Source organism: Aethina tumida, chromosome 3, assembly GCF_024364675.1.
Source record: "Aethina tumida isolate Nest 87 chromosome 3, icAetTumi1.1, whole genome shotgun sequence".
In the NCBI taxonomy this organism is placed as follows: domain Eukaryota; kingdom Metazoa; phylum Arthropoda; class Insecta; order Coleoptera; family Nitidulidae; genus Aethina; species Aethina tumida.
The window spans coordinates 15,588,385-15,609,286 of NC_065437.1; the positions used below are offsets into that span (position 1 = coordinate 15,588,385).

The 20,902-nt window shown below is 31.6% G+C and overlaps 1 protein-coding gene across 1 annotated transcript in view; it reads right to left on the reverse strand.

The window, feature by feature from the left end:
* The window catches only part of LOC109599987 (acid sphingomyelinase-like phosphodiesterase 3b), a 181,262-nt gene that overhangs the window by 54,109 nt on the left and 106,251 nt on the right, over positions 1–20,902 (reverse strand). Inside the window, exons 4-5 of the mRNA XM_049965430.1 lie at positions 12,601–12,806; positions 352–509 (exon numbers count right to left, since the gene is read on the reverse strand). Coding sequence (XP_049821387.1) covers positions 352–509; positions 12,601–12,806 — 364 coding nt within the window. The remainder of the gene's footprint in view (positions 1–351; positions 510–12,600; positions 12,807–20,902) is intronic.

The following is a 20,902-nucleotide window of genomic DNA, read 5'->3' on the forward strand; positions in this document are numbered from 1 at the left end:
TATTGTTCTTTGCCTTATTTTAATCTAAGTACCGCCGCATTTTGTAACATATTTTATTAATGGAGCCGTAAAGGAAAATAATGAATATGAGTTCAAAGAACTTTATTTAAAAGTAAAAAATGAATTTGATCTTTCAACATTATTTAACGATCTATCTTTATTTAAAATAAAAATTCGTTTAAAACAAATATAGTAAAATATACATTATGCATAAACACAAACGTATTATAATTAATAGAGATAAATATTTGTATATTTACAACGTAAATAAAGTGGATGTATTTGATTAAACAATTTAGCGAAATCCTATTAGCAAACTAGAAACAGGCTAGATGGAAAATCGAAACTCACCGTTTCTTCGTTGCGCTGAAACTTGTTCAGCACTTTTTCAAGCCAATCCCATTGTTTGGCGGCAGCATCATCGTTGTTGTCATTTTTCTTCATTAAGTTTGTGTTCAGAACAACAATTTGAAGTTTCAGTTGTTTGCGCTCGATTATATAGTAACCGCCTGGAACAAAAAATGCACATTTAGGATATAATTTCTCATTTCCGGCGACGTTTCGGATGTCAGAAGTAGTTTATTAATGCGCTTGGACAATTATTAATTTCAAGGGGTTTTCACAACTTAACTGTTGAAAAATTTTATACTTTATTAGGAAATATGCTGTTCTCATTAAAAACAAATTATTAATGGATATTAACAGTAATAAAAAAGTAATATCAGTGGATCAATAAAATTATATTAAAATATAGCCAGTATTTTCGTCGAAATTACTTCGGCATTCCCAATAACAACGAAATTGAAGTTTTATTTATACTAAGAATCTGGTTAGAAATATTTTCTTTATTGAGTTTCTTCTCGCTACCGCATCAGTATGGGAAGGATATAAGAAAGCTATTTCAAAATCAGAATCCTAACGGCGAGAAACAAATTGCAATACATAAAACAAAGTTTCAGTGGCGCACACAATGACATTCCGTTGATTTTATTAACAATTTTATTCACTTGACTGTTTGCATACACGTTACATTAAATTGGAACGTTGGAACACAATTATTTAACATATTAACATTTCAGGTTTTTTATTAGAAAAAATATACATGAATTTCGTAATTTTTTTAGTAAAAAACAGAATGAATATTCACAGGGGATCTTAATTTTTTTTAAGGATAATTATAAATTATTTATTTTTTTTCTGTAAAAGGAATGTACGCAGAGAATGTTAAACTGGTTTAAGGAAATATCTTGGGAGTATGCTATTTCATGTTTTTCATTATTAAAAATATATAAATTTCATAAAGTTTAAAAACAATTATAAAAATTATATTTTTTTATGAGAAAAAGTAATATACACAAGAGATCTTAATATGGTTTAAGGACAATATCTAGAGAGAATGTCCACGCGACTTGATCAAAATATATCCATAAATCTGGATTACTCTTTCATAAACAACTGAATCTGATCCCGGCCATTTTTCAGAGCCTCCGTACGTTGCATACAAGGGACAGATTAGCGTACGTGTGGTCATTTTTATCTTCCGAGACGCCGTTTACTCGTTCAAATGCCACAATTCCGATATGAATTATTTATCAGACTAATGTTTTCTATCCAAAATTTTTCCATGTAAAAAAATTCAGTAGGAAATAAGGTATAACAATAATTGTTCCGGAAAATATATACAGTAGAGGTTACTGTTATAGTAACTTTTTAAAACGTTAAAGATTTTATCCATAACTCTTTTTTTAAATGTGAAATGTTAAAATAATAATTTACTATTGTTGTTTTATACAGTATTATCTTGACATTGACTGAATTGACCTTACATAAATCAACTATAATTTTTAAAGGAATTTATAATGATTAAATCTGAGTCAAAAGACCGTTAGTAAATAATCCATTTAAATTCAGAGAAAGAACTGAAAGGCTATAGAGTATAACATATAATATATAATTTTGATTTAAAATATAAAGTATTTTTTAAAGAATAAAATTAGATTGACCAGTAGTATAATATACACAAAAATTATAGAAAAAACAATAAACAACATATTTGCCACTACTGTTTTGATATAATATATCGACCTGTATATTCGAATGACATATTTCAAAACATATTTTTTAATCTTCTCAGATTAAGGTTCTCTAATATCTGAATCTTATAAAAGTGTGTACTCCAAATAATATAAGCAAATCCCAATGATTCTATTATTCAATCACGCACCGATCACGCATCAATTACGCATAATCACGCACCGATCATGCGCCAATCATGAACAATCACGTACCTATCACGCATAGATCAGGCCAATCACACACCGATCATGCAAAAATTAGTTTATAGTATTTGAATATTTCAATAAACTAATATTAGAATATTTAAATTTAATTATATCAAATAACTTTATAGTTTTAAAAATTATTTTACTTTAATTTAATTAGTCATTTCATATTTAAAATTGTATTAATACTATAAAGATTAATATTTAATTACTAATTAATTAGTTTTTAATATTGAATATCATGATATAAGTTCGTCAACAGATCGTAAAAGTCAGATTGTCTTATTAATTTTATTGTGAGTTATATATGAAATAGAACTTACGTCAAATACAATGGATTTAGATCTTACACTGCATCCTCTGGCGTACCGCAGGGGTCTAACTTGGGACCCCTATATTTTTTTTCATTCATCAATGACTTGTTGAGTTTGGTTTTGTGGTGTAGTCTAGCCCCGATAGTTTTGTACAAACCCTTACTCTACAAAGTGATATTGACACTGGTGGTGTCAGAATAATAATCTCCAGCTAAATATACACAAATTATTGTTACACCAAACGTAAATTGCCAGTCAAATTTTCATACAACATAAATGGATTCGTGCTGGTGAGGAAGGATTGCTGTAAAGATCTGGACGTTTTATTTAACAACAAATTATCTTTTGTGTCGCAAATAATGGAAGTTTCTTTTTTATCATCAGCTTCCAAGATCTTGGGATTTGTCTCGTTTTACACTTGCCATCAAATTGCCTTAGATTCTATGGAACGACGATACCTTAAGTACTTGAGCATTCGTAAGAGCAATGTATACCCTATTCGTAACACCGATCACAATCTATTGCTTCAAGAACATTCTATAGATTCACTGCTAGTAAGAAGAGAAAAAACGACAGCAAAATTTCTTGTTAATATATTTCATGGCAAAATTGATTGTTCTTATATACTAGCCAATATTGGATTTAGACTTAATACTATCGCTCATATGTAGAGCAACGTAGAAATTTTCTTTTGTCTTGATAAAAGTGTACGTTTAAATATCCATATTATTGTCAGTTTTGCAGTATGTTTTATAAAAACAATACACCAATATAATTGTTTATTAGTGGGTTGTTAGGTATTTATTATTTGAAAAATATTCAAGGGTCAAAAGTAGAGTAATTTTAAAATAAAACAACTTTACGTACATTTAGCATTTTGTTATTTAGTATCTAGTAGCATACCCATTATTTTTAATAATTTATAAACATTTTTTCGCCATTGAGTTTGGTTACTTTTCAAAATAATCTTTCGAAATTACTTTCGAGTAATTTTGAACTTCTTTGTAGAGTTCTTTCATATTTGACAGTCTTTTAACAGGGATTTTCCGATCAATTTCTCCTCACTCTACTGGATTGAGGTCTGGGTTTTGTGCTGGTCAAGGTGTGACACATACTCTTTGAGAAGCGACCCATTCTTTAACTAACTTAGACGTATGTTTCGAATCGTTGTCGTGCTGGAAGATTCACCTTAAACTGATGTTACCTTCCTCAAATGGAAGCATATAATTCTAGAGAATGTCACCATAAACAAAACGATCCATTATCCCGTCTGACTTAACCAGTGGGCCAATGCCAAATCCAGAAACACATACCAAACCATAACGTCTCCTCCACCATGCTTCACAGTGCGTTTAGTGTACTTGGGATTATACTTTTCATTAATTGGTCCTCACGCCTATGAAATACCATCCGATTTGAATAATTGGTGCTGAATGTCATCGGAAAACAATGTTGTTTTCCATTGCCCACTGTCCAGTTCACTTGTTCTCTTGCAAATAATAGTTTCTTTGTCCTATAGTTAGTCTTCCTTTTATGGTACTCACCAACATACTGAGTTCGTTTATTTTTTGATTTATGCGGGATGTGCTGATAAAAGTATCTCGAACAACAAGCGTTTTTGTTTTCCTGTCCACAGCTCTGTTAGTCTTGCGTTTTCTACCTTTTTTGGGAACTCCTTCTAGTGTATTCCTTCTGTTAAAATTGGAAATCGTCGTTTTTCACCATTTTGAAACTTTTCTACAATTTATTGTTTAATTTGTATAGTTAAATGGACGCTTCTAGGCATTTTTAGCTTTAAGGAACGATGTCGGGCACAGAAATAAATTATATAAGGTTTGGTTGCTTTACTAATGAACTTGACGTACGAAATGTTTAGACACTTATTAATTATAAAATTAATTTAAATTCAAAATAATTGCTCTTTTAATAAAATGTTTATGTTTTTTAATTTGTTGCTCTACATATGAGCGATAGTGTATATATACATACTATTTAAAGTTATTAAAGTGTAATGAATTGAATTTAAAATTGTTATTATTTCGTGCATTTTATAATTAAAAGTGATTACTAGTTTAAATATTGGTGAATGCGGAATCATTTAAAATTCTGGCGAATGCGACAAATTTAGTAAAACAACGTCCAAAATTAGCGCGCTCAAAAGTGTCAAGTTCCATTCACATGCAAAACACGATGAGACGGTTGAATCGGGTTTAATCCAAGTCCGGGCTGCTGATCGTCGGTCAGATTAAAACGGGGCGTAAAAACTGGCGATCGCAAGACCCAGAACCATGCATAAGATATAACGTTTGATAAGCGGAACGACGCGGTCGTCGTGTTGACACCGCCGCCCGTACTGACCCGTCGAAATGTTTATGATGTGTTAGCGCCACTGGAAATGTGTCACCGATCCCGCGGGGACAGTTTCGGATGTGCCCTACGGCCACCCAGTAAATTGGAAGGCTACATCTACGTACTGACGATCGGTCCGTCCTCTTCAGCAGATTTCGAATGCCGGCACACAACAAAACGCTCCCGTGCATTTCTTTCGTCCGCTTCGATCCATCGCCATTGGTATTCTGTGGGATATTGCCTCTGATATCTTGCCCATAAATATTGTATTTTTAATCTGGAAGATACGCGAAGGAACTGTTTCGAAGTAAGTAAATCCCGACATAACGTATGCGTTTAAATATGTATTTAACTGTAAAGCATGTCCGGAGATATACATATATCCGGCAAACTGTTTATGCTACCATAAAATACGGCTTGTCGTGATAAATATTCATCCCCATACACTTTTGGCTCGTATGTTGAAACACTATTTGTATACCGTCGGTGACTCTTATAAAAATTCATTTGCTTCTTGTAAAAAAATACTATTACGAAAATTGTGGTGCACAATACAAAAATTTAAAGTTGGCAGTGATAGAGACTGCCGAAAGAAACTTAGAACCTTTACTATTTAAATTTGAAATTTCATAATGTTTGAATTAAATTTATCAACATCAATCTGGTTTCCACATCTATTAACACTCCGAGCAACAATTTTATGCATGTTTATATGGTTTTTTATTAATTAAATATATTACGAGCCGTACAAGATCATATTATTTATTGATAGTATTTGCATTTACATAAAGTTCAATGTACTTGATTTTTAACATTATTTTAATTGTTTGCATCATTGTCATCATTAATTTCATCAATACTTAGACTTTTTGTACTTTCAATTATTTCATTTTGTACTAAAAAATACAATAGGCTTATGGTAACTAAAGTAAGAAATGAAAATGTTTGATTCAAATTTATCGATTGTCGTTTTATGTTTTGTAGTACTGAGTTTTCGATCACTGGGAATATTTAAATAAATTTTTCAGTAAATCCATTCAATTTCACTTATAAGATAGCTACAGATATACTGGTATAAACATGTCGGTGACGCGAATGCACCAGATTTCACCCATCCAAAAAATGTCTAAGGTGCACAGCACACTGCGTATGCGCCTGTCTTGGGCATGTGAATGACGCGAATGCATAATATTTCCCTACCAAAAAGTGCCCAATGCGACTAAAGAATTTTTCACTTTTAAAAATACATTAAATCTATTATTATTTGTTAGGAAAGGCAAATTTTCAGTTTACACACTTTTGTTGACGGTATAAAAATCAAGTATGTTTTACTTTTGCTTAATAAACATCCCTCCTTCGATTGTAATTGGAACCAAAATATGTACAACCGATTACTTGATTTCAAGTGAACTATTATTTGGGAAATTTACCTTCTAAACTTACCCCCCCACATAGTTAGTTAGTCGAGCAACCGAGGGTACCATTCAAATCAACAACTTTTTTCTGAATTTATTAACAAGAGAAGGACGAGCATGTTGGTGACGCGAACCCATAAGATTTTCCCCTACCAAAAAGTGCCCAACGCGGCTAAAGAAGTTTTCACTTCAAAAAACTTGATCTAATATAATGAAACGATATTACAACAAAGACCGTTATAAAGATGAATGGAAGTAACAAAACGGTTTCGGATGGTTTCGGATGAATTGTTCACAACAGAAATTTTAATGTGTGAGGCACGGTAAAGGCGAGACGGCTCGTTTTTATTTTAAAAGAATCAGATCAATCAATTACGAAAAGATTGATGCACCATCCGCTGATTTTAATAAAATCCCCATTCAAAAGGTGTTATGGAAAATTAATTTCCCAGAAAGCACTTAAGAGGAATAAATTATTTGATGAAACCCACTCACAAGACAATTAATCTGTATTAGCGAGATGTATCTGCTACCACGAAAAACATTAAGACAATGTAATATTTTTCATGAGAGAGCACACTCAAATAAAATTTAATTTTTATAACCACTCCACCTGACAATTGATTTATATAAATGGTCTCCGCCTTGACATTTATCGGCATTTTTCTACACCAATTACATCTCTTTATGGCTATAATTAATTACTAATAAAATATTTATTCTGTGTGTTGAAATTGAAGTGAGAGCTGTAACTCAGCCATTAACGATTTCTTAAATGAAATGTAATAAAATGAAATTGAAATGCCCCAGTAAATCGGAATAGTCTAATAAAATAGATTCGTTATTTTATTTCAGCTCATTTGCAATAAAGATTATATTGCATATTTGCACATGGACGCACGAAATAAAATATATAGTTATGGATCAATCAAATTTATGACCAATGCATATACATCATTCTACCTTTATAAACAATATCCTTGTAATAATTAATAAATATGAAGTTTTTATTAATAGAAAAACAAGTAAATATATAATACAATTTCGTAAAAATAGCACATACCATAAACATTGCTTCGAAAAATTTGTATAATAATTTTAATGGAAACCACAAAGTTGTAAAAGTGTTGTTTTACTACGTCATTAAAACAAACTAAACTAAAATTCCCCAGTGCATAAATAAAGTTCCCGTTATTGCTTTTTGAAATATAACAATACAATTTCATCCGGAAGTATAATTACCAATTCCCTGGCAATATTTACTTTAAATTCTTCGTCCGCCGCGAATAATCCAGTTTTAAGTTCCTCTTCAAATCCAATCCATTACTATCGTGCATCGAACTGATGCAAGCCACAAATGAAATTGCTTTCGCCGGCAATTCACATCTACGTGAAAAGAGTATTAGCAGTTACTGACGGAATCTGTAAACTTCCCATCGAAAACTGAAACTAATAAATACGGCGTGCATTTTATTTTTGCTGCTGAATAAACTTTAAAATATGTGTGGCAGTTTTGTTTATGTTGGATGGTACTGTTGATAGTCCGAGAGTTTTGTTGCAAATAGGATTTATGCAAGTGGTAATGTAATACAAATTGAAAACAAGAGAAGGAAAATTAATTAAACTGAAACAATTGGCTGCTTCTGGTTTATACGTATTAAATGGAGTATATTTGTGTTAATTTAATATCAAATAGTGGTCTGAAAATGGACACTGATTACAAATATAATTAAAACTAGGCGTAAACTACTAAAATAACTAACAAACAATTTTTCAATTTCCCATTAAATCCATTTGTGTAGTGAAAATAAATTGAAAGCGTCTTAAATTACCTCAGTCAACAAACACACGTAATCCTTACTTAATTAGAAATCTTAATAGAAATTAAATTAGTTTCTTGCAAAAGAAGATCACGTTCTTATTTAGTTTAATTAAGACAACAATATGGAATTTCAAATAACGTTGATTTTGTCTTGATATAAATTCCACGTTTAGTTAAATATTCGACGATTAAAAGCAGCATGCAAAACATGTAATTGCTTGGAGAGCATTTTCAGAAATATAAAAACAAATATTTACAGACAAAGAAATTAAAAAAATGTGAAATTAAATTAATTTAATTCAGGCATATTTTTGACGTTTTAAATGCTGAAAACAGTCTGTCATAAATATGAAATTTTCCTTGTTTTCACGAAGAAGTAAACGTACCTAAATAGTATTCTTTATAAATGCAAATTTGTAATCGTCTTCCCAGAAGTAATTTTACTAAATTATATGCATTAACATAATGAAACGTGTTTTACATTTCATCTTTCATTCCATTCTATCTGATGTAGTTTCTTTGTATAGTGTGTTTAATGACACTGAAAACGTCACTAAACTAAATGAATAATGCTGATGTAAAATGGAATTGTGAATATTTAAGTTTAAAGTGTTTCTTGAATATAATTTAAGTCGGCGGACTATTATTGAGCAAAAACAAAACATTTTACATTGTCTAGATTATCAAAGTATTAAAAAAAATACAAATTATCTCAGAAAGTCTTACTTTGATGTCTATTATTCCATAAATTTTAAATTAAGTATAAATTAACAATGATAAATAAATGTACACAATATGCATTGAAAATGATTATTAAGTAGAGGAATCAATTCAACTCAACCAATTATTAAACATTATATATCAAACAACCTCCATTTGCGCTAGAATTTTTGAGACTTTCAATATTGGCAAAATACGGATTTATTACTACTCGTTAATTGCAAAATGTTGATATAATAAACCAAAATTCAATAGATATATAAATTATTAAAATTCCCAATTGTATTTTCGCATTAAATTATTGTGTGTATTTGTTTGGGTTTTTACAAATAGGATAAATAGGACAAATTAAATATTTACAGGGATTTTGCATTAAATTTATTATACTATTTTACATACCTAATGTAAATAAATAAATTACGTAATTTGTAAATAATAAATGTTTATTTTTGGTTTACATCAATCATATTTATTTAAATGAAAAGATATGCGAAAATTTCAGTTTCTGGACATAATCCTTTTACAAACGTCTATCGAATAAAACTTTGTGATTGACAAACTGTGAAAATCTAATTAACTTTGACATAACAGTAGGTCAAACGGAAGAATATAAAAGGACGGACGAAATTTATTTGAACTTCAAAGGTACATATTTAGGTCGTTTCGACATTGATTAGTAATTCTTATCCCAGTTGGCCTGAAAGTAAACCTATTCAATACAGAGATATATTTCTTGAAGAATGTTTTTAAAGAATTACTACTTTGCTACGTGAAAAAGAAAAGCTGAACGACAGTAGTAGATCACCTAGTTTACGGGTAGTTCTCCCTTTGAAAATACTTTGTCCTTATTGAGCTCCCAGACCGGCAACTGTTGGCTTTCCGTTTTCTCCTTTTCTGCAATGATTTCTTTATTACCCTACTACACATCTTAATAAAATTTGTTGGGATATTAAAGGACGGCAATTTATGGTTCGGATATGTATTTATATATACGCTTATTAAATTTATTAATAAATAAGGGGAAGACAGACTTTACGACTGGAAAGGGTTTTACTACGTACTTTCGGGATTTATGATATTATTAATTGTTTGCTGTGTCTTTTGTTATATGAAACTGTTATTGTGTTCAGACTATGCACTGAACAGTTTGTAATATGAATATTTTATCCAAATCTATTAGCAAAATTCCTGATGAAGCCGGAATCAATTTAATAATATTGTTTGCATTAGAACATAATTTGTCATTTGCAGCCGAAAATTGCACAGGTAATATACGTATTTTAGATTTGGTCTGTTTGCAAATTGCAACAATTTGAGCGCATAATAATTTATACAGTCGGTTTTGATGGATTCGATGCATCATTAAGTAAATTTGTTAATAAAATACCTGTTTATAAATTGTTAGTTGCACTTGCATATGCAACCATGTCTCATCACTAATTAAATATATTGATTCAGTTGGTTTGAAACAAAGCAAATAATTCATTGAGGTGACATTGATTTTGTTTGATATTTAAAGTTAAATGCAGATTATTGTCTTTCCTTTTGTGTGATAAGGTGTGTCTATACTATATTTAACAATTCTTAAACACACCACTACTTTAATTTATTTCCTACTTTATAACATAAAATAACTCGTTATGGTATTAACGTAGATTAATTTAACTCTCACAGAAGAAATCATTTTCCAAATAATATAAAAATATAATTACAACAGTTCAGTGCAACGTAAAACGTATATTAAGGAGTGGAAACGAAGGTACGTCATATTTCAAATTTCCCTAAACAATTTAATAAAAAAGTGCATAATTTAAGTAAAGAACCTGGGGAAAGTCAAAAGTCTAGATGCAGTGCGCACAATGATTCCATCGCAATATGAAAATACATTTATATAAAATTCCTGACATACCATTTCATCCCGTTGGATTTATTGCCAGAACCGTAAAAGCCAACGTTATTCCTTCATGCATTCGGATATAAATATGGATACCCACCTACGTTCGGTGTACGTTTACGCATTCCCAAATTAAAGGCAGTTTTAGTTTTATTGGGGCCATAAATTTTATCTGCTTATCGACGAATTGCCATATTCCACTTGTAAATTATATTTTTCTCGATTATATTGAGAGTATGTATGTTTTATGATATTTATTATAGGATTCACTACAGCATAATTCACTGTATAATTTTATAATGAAAACACGTCTTCATATGAGAAGTTTACAAACAATCAATATTCACTTTTAAATAAAAGCAGCTTCGAAAGCTCAGGGAATTTTTTCATGTAAATAATTTGCATCGTTTACAAAATATCTTTCGGGCATTACACATAAAATTGATAAATATATAATGACGATACGTATCCATTTTGCATGAAACAACGAACAATTATAAAAAAGTTGTTTTAAACTTTTATCTCATGTATTAAAAATAAAAGTGCCTTAAAATTAAGCGCTAAAATATCAAATTTCGTGATTGAATCAATATTTAATAAAGGAATTTTTTGCATATTTGAGACACTGTGTTTAATATGCACTTAAAGTTGCATTAACTTGGAAAATGAAAATTGAATGAGAAAGAAATTGCATTTAAAAAGATATCAGCTTATTGTCACGCTCTGCATAAATTTTAGAAAATTCGCCACCTTCTATCGTTTAATTTCGTTAAAAGAATTGGTTTAAAATTCTGATGCATTTAAAGACATTGTTCATAAATGTGGACATAATGCAAATTAATTAGATAATGCTTTTTATATAAATTACAACTTGACTGGTTTAAAATTATGAGGTTAACACGTTTTTACAATTAATGGCATTTTTTTCTTTCACTCTAAAAAGTCGGTGAATTTTATATTCGCCTAGTTTTGCGCTCTTTTGTAATGTGCAGAAAGAACTATTTTTTTTACACGAACAACAATGTTTTAAAATGAAACTGCGGCGTGCATTTATTATGTATATTTTTAAGGTGCCATATTTTAGCCGCACACAAAATAAATTTGTATGGCGTTAATAAAAGTGAGCGTGTAATTAAATAAATGTCCTTTTTCAGTATTACGAACTTATTTATAGCTTTTTTAACAGTTTGAAAGTAAATCTTTAGTGCTTTGTGCTTTGTAATACATTGTACAACGATGTGGCATATTTTCATTTTAACTGATTTATAGCATATATGCGACAAAAATATGGTGCCTTTTTATCTTGTGCCATTACATATGTTTTGTTTTATATTCGTTTTTAACTTGACGCATTATACCATAATTACATTTCTGTTTTCCTTTTTTAAATTTCCGTAAACGAATTTTGTGTACAAGGAATTTATAAAAGCCGATAACGGTCTTAAAAGTGCTTAGCAAAAGCGCCTATTTGAACCACTTCAAGTGCAACATAATCCAGTTCATTCATATCCGCAGATACATCATCCCGCAGATTTTCACACTAGCTTTCGCACGGACCGTACAAAACGAGTTCCCAATACACGAACAAAAGCCGCCAACACTTATTTGTTACAGCACGGTACCACGTACCTATTTATTCAAATGAATATAATTATTATTTTTTTATTTTCAAATTCAATGGTGACAACCGAATGATAAATTTTATTATTATTTTTTTGCATTAGTGTCAGAAAATGTTCCGCCATCATTTGGGGATGACAAAACCAATTTCCGTAGCGACACAAGTTGAAATATCGGATCATACCTGTTTCAAATGTTTTCATCGAATCGGTCGGCAACCATCTCGACCACATATTTCCCAGTTCCTTCCTGTCCGTTGGATCGTCGTGGCCCAAGGCGGGGAAAACGAACTGCGAACTGAACGTCTTCCTTAGCAGATCTGTCAGGTTCTGCAGCAATTCGATCTGACGGGTTTCCTGCAGGCGACGCGCTGCGTGTGACAGTGCATCTCTGAAATGAAAAATTCCGGTTAGTTCCAGCTGTATACGGGAAAATGTCTAGTGACGTGTACGGACACTTTTCCACGGTTAATGCTCGGCGTTTTGTGTTTTGAGGTTTTGGAACGGAACACGATGGCCGTCTGATGTCGACAAGATTCGATTCGGCTTTGCGCTTCTCGTATGGCGGGTGTACAAAGTGGAATCTGTTTGTTGAGGGCTGGGGATCCGGCAAATGTTTCTTAAATGACAACAGCACGAGCGCACAAACGGATAAAACGATTGTCTGTGTTTATCTCATTGCGTAATTTTGTCAATCAATTTGCCTCGACATTTCAGTCCGGAATTTAAGGAAAACAGGAATTTATTAGATACATTATTGCTCAATTCACTGCAATTTATTTTGTAAAAGTAGGACTTATAATTTAGATATTTTATGATTAATATTATTAATATTAAATTTATATTTGTGTTTTTAAAATATTTGCTAGGAATTTAAAGACAAACTCTTTACAAAGTTTATAGTGCTAATAAAAAGAAATATATAATTTTACGGACAAATTTCAAACTTTTAAGGAAAGGCGTACGTGGGAAAGGTAGTTTAGTATGAGTGACAATAGAAAGCAGTTTTTTTGACAAGAGTTATAATATTTTAAATTATCTAATGGTATTTCATGAATGAGAAGACTAACTAATGAAAATATTAACCTCAGTGATTTGTGAAGATATGATCAGGATTTGGTTGATAAAAGCAGTGAGAATAATTGATTCTTTCAACTGTATTAACATTCTAGGAAGACGTGTGCTTCCTTTAATATAATTTTCCACCATGATACACACATGATAAATTATATTAAGATTGTTAAAACATATAGGAGTTCTTGAAATATTCAGGCCATCATAAAGTGTAGACTTCAACCTAATAATCAACCAATAATGAATAATGAAATTAATAGAAAAATTCACAAATTGTGTTGTTTAAAATATTTTATGATTGTATTGAAAAAATTAGGACATCAAAGTGGGAGTACTTTCTTTGAAGTATTAAGAAATAAAGATCGGCTTACCACTAAATATTATATTTTATTTTGTCCTTAATATTAACAATATTTATGAAAACCTTAACATACATAATAATATGAGTTTGAATATCCCCATTCATTTTACTGAAAAGTTGCTTTACATATTTTTCTATCGATTTTGGGTTTTAAGATATTTGCTAATTGAATTTAATTCTGATAAAAGACATTAGTAAATAAACGTATCTTTTGAGGTTAAAATTAAAATTTTGTACCTATAAATTAAATCCAATTAGATGCATTTGAAATTGCCCATGATTCGACCATCGACCACGATGTTCTAATACTTGCTTAATCTCCCTAGGCTCAAATTATCCTCTGTCTTATCCAGCTTAGTATGATATTGAGCCTTCATGAGTAAAGTAGTACTATTATTTTGTATGTCATTAAAATACTGAACTAAAAACATGATATCCGCAAAAAGACGTAGCTGTGTAAATCGTCTTAAAGTTGTTTGGCATGTGTGAGTCAAAAGTACACCACCGCAATTTCTAGGGATAATTAAAATTGAGTAGTAGATTATTGAAACAGTGATGCTTTATGGAGCTCAATATTGTTGATTTACAAAAATTCCATTGCAATCCTTAATGCATATCATGCATGTAAACAAAGTTGAGCTTAATCGATGGAAAGACAATTGGTGTCACTATCTAATCCACGTATGATCTACCCGTCAAAAAGTTCAAAATGAAGTCAGTTCTTCCCCCAATACTGATTCGTCCTCGGACTATAACGAAAAGAATGCACTTCCTGGACATTGCAAAGTAGATTTGTATTGTTTGGCTCTCTCCACACGCACCCTATTCTAGAATCAGGATAAATTCCAAACCTGCATTCGTATCTGAAAATCACTGTTGACCAATTTTCATTTTGCCACAAAGAATGTTCCACAAAAGTCGAAAATCTCCATTTTCCCATGAGAGAGTGGTTGAACACTCAAAGGTCGACAACCACATAGATTCATACAAGTGTTGACGCACAGTTTCAGACGAAACTGCAACATTATCTACTTGCTGGTACTTTATTTGTAGTTCTGATGCCGTCATAGTGCATTCAATTGCAGAAAACATCCGTGCACAGGTGTTATAATTCGAACGCGAGTCCGGTGCCTTTCACTCACATCTCTCTCTTCTCTATATCGTGCATATAGTGGTGACTCATGCCACCTTCCAGAAGATCCACTGACCTTATCATTTCTTCTCTAGTTAAATATGTTCTCTCCATAGTTAATTAGCACTATACGGACTTGTACGAATAAAATTAAAGATAAACAATGGCTTTTTGTAGGGAGAAAAACTATTAACGAAGTAATGTTTGGTTTCATTTTAATGGGAATAAACACAAGTATAAAATTTATAACCGCCTAAAATAATAATAATGTGGTGGTAGTATTATATACATAGAAAATACTTAACCACATATAAAAAATTTTAAACCAAAGACTAAATTATCCTAGATATTGCGGTTGTGTGTAAATTTTGGAAGATAGTAGAAAATCTATTTCTGACAATATGTTAATTTGAGAGACCTTGTTAAATAGACATTTTTATGCAAAATTTAATCCAGTGGGAAAGTGGGAAGGAGGTATTACCTAGTGAATGACCATCATTTTTGTTTTACAAACAATTTAGAAATAGATCTGTATCCAAATACCCATTCCATCCTTCAATAATGTTCTTCGAGGAAACTACTTTTTGAAATAAATACATAAAACTCAATATTTTTTGTAGTCGAAGCAAATAGAAATAGCGTTAAAAGTAAAGTAAGTAATTTATTAGTGTTAGATACAAATAGTTTACACACGCCAGACAGTTGGATACAGTTAAATGTATAAAACTAATTATCTTAAAAACTAGGCTACAATCCAATCATTAAAATTATTACAAAAATATTTCTCTACTGAGCGAAAACTATAATAAATAATCCTTAACAACAGTAGCAAATTTTTTTACTGTCAGACACTTAAATGAAGAAGGTAAATTATCATAACATTTTATGATGTTTGTTACCGAGACAGTCTTAGTCTCACTAAGTCAAGATTCTCAGTTGACTTTTAATGTCGCGGTAATGGATCGAATCACGTGTCTGATAACTTTGTCTGCGTTCTTGTACAAATCGAAGACACCTAAAAATATACAGACTTGGCAAAGTAAGAATATGCAACCCAATAAAACAATGTTTGCAATCTTAAGCAACAACACTATCACCGCATGTCGCTGGAGTCTAAACAACCTGTTCCCGATGAGGGAGTGTCCATAAGAAAGAACCGAGTAATTTTCAATTAAGAATATAGGGAGGTCGTTATCAAAAATCAAAAATGGTAGCGGGCTAAGGACCGATCCCTGAGGAACTCCGCTGGATATAATTATTTCATTAGACGTTTGTTCTGTGCAACGAACTTTTTGGGCACGATTGTTTCGGTAAGATACAAAGTACTTAGTGCCTTTGGGATCAAAACCATAGTAAAATAATTTATGCAACAAAAGCTCATATGATACGCAATCGAAGCCTCACTTAGGTCCAAAAATGAAGCATAGTAATAGCTTTTGTTTTCAAAAGCCTCAATAACATTAGCAACAATATTAGATATTGCATCAGATGTTGACTATCCCTTACCAAATCTGAACTGATTTGAGCAAAAAACATTATTTCTATCAAGGAAATTCAAAATTTGTCCCAACAAAATTTTTTCGAAGACCTCTAAAAAAATGGGTAAAATAGAAATGGGTCTGTAAATATCAATATCATGGTCGTCACCTTTTTTGACCACTGGAATTACCAACGCTGATTTTAGACAATGCAATGGTTAATGGTTAACTTGGTATAAGGAGCAACTATCAGATTTTTAATAGATTTAATAACTTTGATATTTAGTATATAAATATCCTGAGCATTGCTATTTTTTAACGCGTCTATTATGTTACCTTAACAATTGTAACCTCTCTATATCTGAAAACTTCTGTGATATTTTTCATACTCGTTGCGTATATGGGATCTGCTTCACCAGCTGGGATATTATCGTATATGTTAGAAGCCGCATTTCCAAAGAAATTGTTAAACAATTTCAATTCAATATTTTGAATTCTGCTCCTCAATATATTATCCAGGAACCGTTGAAAACTCGTGGGCGCCAAAATGGTTCTTGTTCAGTGTTGTGCACAAAATACCTTAAAAAATAACCCAAACAGATTTGAAATTTCGACCCTCTAAAGGGGAATAAAATAATTGAATGATAACTTGAAGTTCCGAATACGTCGTTTCCATACAAATAAATACGGACGGAAAACTCTCGTTAGCGGAACGATTTACCGTGCACATTTGACAGTGTTAACGGGTCGCCATGACATGCAAAAAAGGCGGAACATACACACGTCGCCGAATGACTGGCATCGTTATTCGTCAAGTGTACAGTTGTACGCGAAAATGGCCTGTAGCTTCGAGTTTAGTAATGAAATCAAACGGCGAACGCCGGGGGCCAGACGCCGCCGCCCGTCGCCGTCGCTACTGACGGAAAATCCTCGGCGCGGTCATCACGTCTGACTTTTCGTCTCCGGGGCATAAACTGCAGCAAATATTCAATCTAATATTCCTTACTTCCGCCGTACTTTGGATACTAACAGACGTGCATTTTTTTCCACCACTTTTGCACCTGCATGTAAAACACCCGTCGATATTGCATTATTTATACGGACTCTCGGTTTTACTTTAAAATGCACAACTCAAACCGCAACTCAATGCGAATGTTAAAATACCGCGTTCGTACACTTTTATGAAAATCTTACGTCACACGAAACTGCACGAGTTTTCATCAAAAAATACAAAGGTGAATTAAACAAGAATTTAACATAGAATTAAGCAGTTGTGCGTTTCAGGAATCCACTTCATTATTCATCTTCGCTACAAAGCAAATCGCATAAAATTCAGCTTTTTCCCGCTGTGGATTTGTATGCAACTCTTACGTTATGAGCATGTCCTCTAAATAACGTTTCCCGTTCGGACACGTCACTAAACTCATCTACATTCATTGGACATCTCGCATTTTCTGGCGCGGTTCTTTGTTGTAAAAGTTTTACGACGAATCATGATAAATAAATTTCCCCGGCACGGAAACTTAAACTCCGGCAGATACGAGGTTACGTAAACAAACATATCTGCTGTTGTTTTTACGTGAATGTCAGTGTTAATTTCACCTGTTTCGTCGAGTTCTGTTTACTTGTCCTTCGTTCGGGGAAAATAATAAATAAATTGAAACCGTACAATGTTATGACGTTTATATTGCAGGTAATTTAAAGACAAATAACTAGGAGAATCTAATATAAGTTCAGATTGTAGGAAAATATCATGACTGGAGTTGGCGATGGGAAATTAAATTTTTCAACCATTCCTGCCTCGTGACAAAATCATAACGAACAATAAATCACAATGTATAGGTGATATCTTCTTTCGAGAGTCGAACAGTGACGCGGTCGTATTTAATTAAAGATAATAAATTGCGAAAACTGTGCGAAGTCACATTATATGTCATAGACGGTATTTCATCCTATTTATATATAAAATGCTTCCGCAAACTATATCAAAATTAATGGTTGTTACGAAACTATTTTTTGCCGTTACGGTCTTTTATAAATGATCCTGTTTAAGGACTTCGCAGTTAAATCCTCGTACGCAATTGTTTATGTGCGAGAGTTCCAATTAAATTTAGATTAGGTTTTTAATTAAAAGCGTGATTAGCTCCTAATTGCGTATTAGGCTAGTGTTTAATTATCTTTGTTTTTTGAAGTACGAAAACATAGGAACCTTTTGTATTTTTTAAATGCGAGGAAAATCAAGATAAAAAATTATGTGTGCATAAAATACACACCCATAATAATGGATTATTATTAATATTTTCTGAAAACGACAAAAATAAACGTACTTCCATTGTATATTTTTTTTAAAAATATGTTCTTATTTATAATTATTGTTGTTTTCCAAAAATGTCACTTTCCAGAAGATCCACTACCCTTATTATTTCTTCTCTACTTAAATATGTTTGCTCCATAATTAATTAGCACTACACGGACTTGTATGAATAAAATTAAAGGAAAACAATGGCTTTTTATAGGGAGAATTAAAAAAAAATATCAACGAAGTAATGTTTGAGAGTAAGTTTCCCAAATAATCGTTCAAGATCAGTATTGAAATCAAGCGACCGCTTGTACATATTTTTGTTCCAATTGCAATCGAAGAAGGGATGTTTATTAAGCAAAAGTAAAACACACTTGTTTTTTATACCGTCAACAAAAGTGTGTAAACTGAAAATTAGCCTTTCCTAACAAATAATAATAGATTTAATGTATTTTTAGAAGTGAAAACTTTGCCGCGTTGGGCACTTTTTGGTAGGGACAATTTATGCATTCGTGTCATTGACATGTTCAGTGTTCTATGCGCCTTAGACACTTTTTGGATGGGTGAAATCTCGTGCGTTCGCGTCACCGACATGCTTATAGCAGTATATTTGTAGCTATACAGGTGACGTATAGTGCATATCTTATAAGTGAAATTGAATGGATTTAGTGAAAAATTTATTTAAATATGTATGATCGAAAACTCAGTACTACAAAACATAAAACGACAAGTACAAAAAGTCTAAGTATTGTTGAAATTAATGATGACAATTATGCAAACAGTTAAAATAATGTTAAAAATAAAATACATTGAAATTTAAGTAAATACAAATACTGTACAGCCCGTAATATATTTAAATAATAAAAATACATATAAACATGCATAAAATTGTTGCTCGGAGTGTTAATAGATATGAAAACCAGATTGATGTTGATAAATTTAATTCAAACATTATTAAATTTCAAATTTTAATACGTTAAGTTCTAAGTTTTCACTTCTATCAGCGGTTTCTATAAATTATTTTTTAAGAAATCGACTTATTAATTAGAAGTGTATATCTGGTTAAAAAATTATGTTATGAAACACCCTGTATAAGAGTGTTTCAATGTTAATACAAAGAATGTACTATTTATTTAAGTAGAAAAATTTTTCAAAATTGTAGGTGTAGTTTTAATATAATATAGAACTTGAGTTATCTAATATAGATATAGATTTTTGTGGCACATGGTCTTCAGTAAAATAATCCCACAAATAACTTTGCCGGTCGGTTGATAAGCGTGCTAAATTAGCAAGTTTACACGTACATAGTCTGACGTATAATCTTCGGAATGCATGCAATACCGCCGTATATAACTACCGACAACTATATCTCTGACATTTTTGTTATATGTCGTGTCATTCCGCGGTTAACTAGGAATTATATTGGGGAAATTATTGCACGGTAAATTTTGTAGGATGTGCCTGGGTCTTCTTTTATTTCCCTTCTTTAATGCACGACGCTACTTAATGTTTTATAAATGAAAAGTGTATTTATAGCCTCCATCTTGTGTAGATATTATAATAATTAATTAACTTCGATCTAATCAACACGATCGTAATCAGGGGAAAATTCCGGAAGAAGAGAATGGATCTCTCATCGAAATCCCTATTGAGAGAATGGATTTAATAATGGTTTTATACGCCAACCCTTATAACAAGATCGGCGGTACGTGGCGGAATTCATTTTTGCATTGAATAACATAATTTAAAAATTTACGTCTATTCAAAGAATGTTAGGGCGGTTAGAGACGAGAAAAATAAGTGGGGACCATTAAAAAATTCATTATATAGGGCAGAACGGTATCGATTATTGATGGTGCAGATGTGACCAGAATTCTCTCACTCAAACCATTCTTGAACAGCGGAAGTTTTATTAGGAACGTAATCGCGTAACTTGGAATGTGATTTAGCAGTTGGCAGCAACAGCGAACTTGAGGCTCCTTCAAAACTTTCGGCCGCCGTTATAGCTTAACAAAGTTCAAAGGTTCGGATATTAAACTATTTGCCATCCAAAATAATACCAGTTTTTTTTAATCTTTACATTTGCAATTGGGTCCTGCTCTTCTGTTATGGCTTTTGAACTGCGTTCAAGATGTTGTTTCAA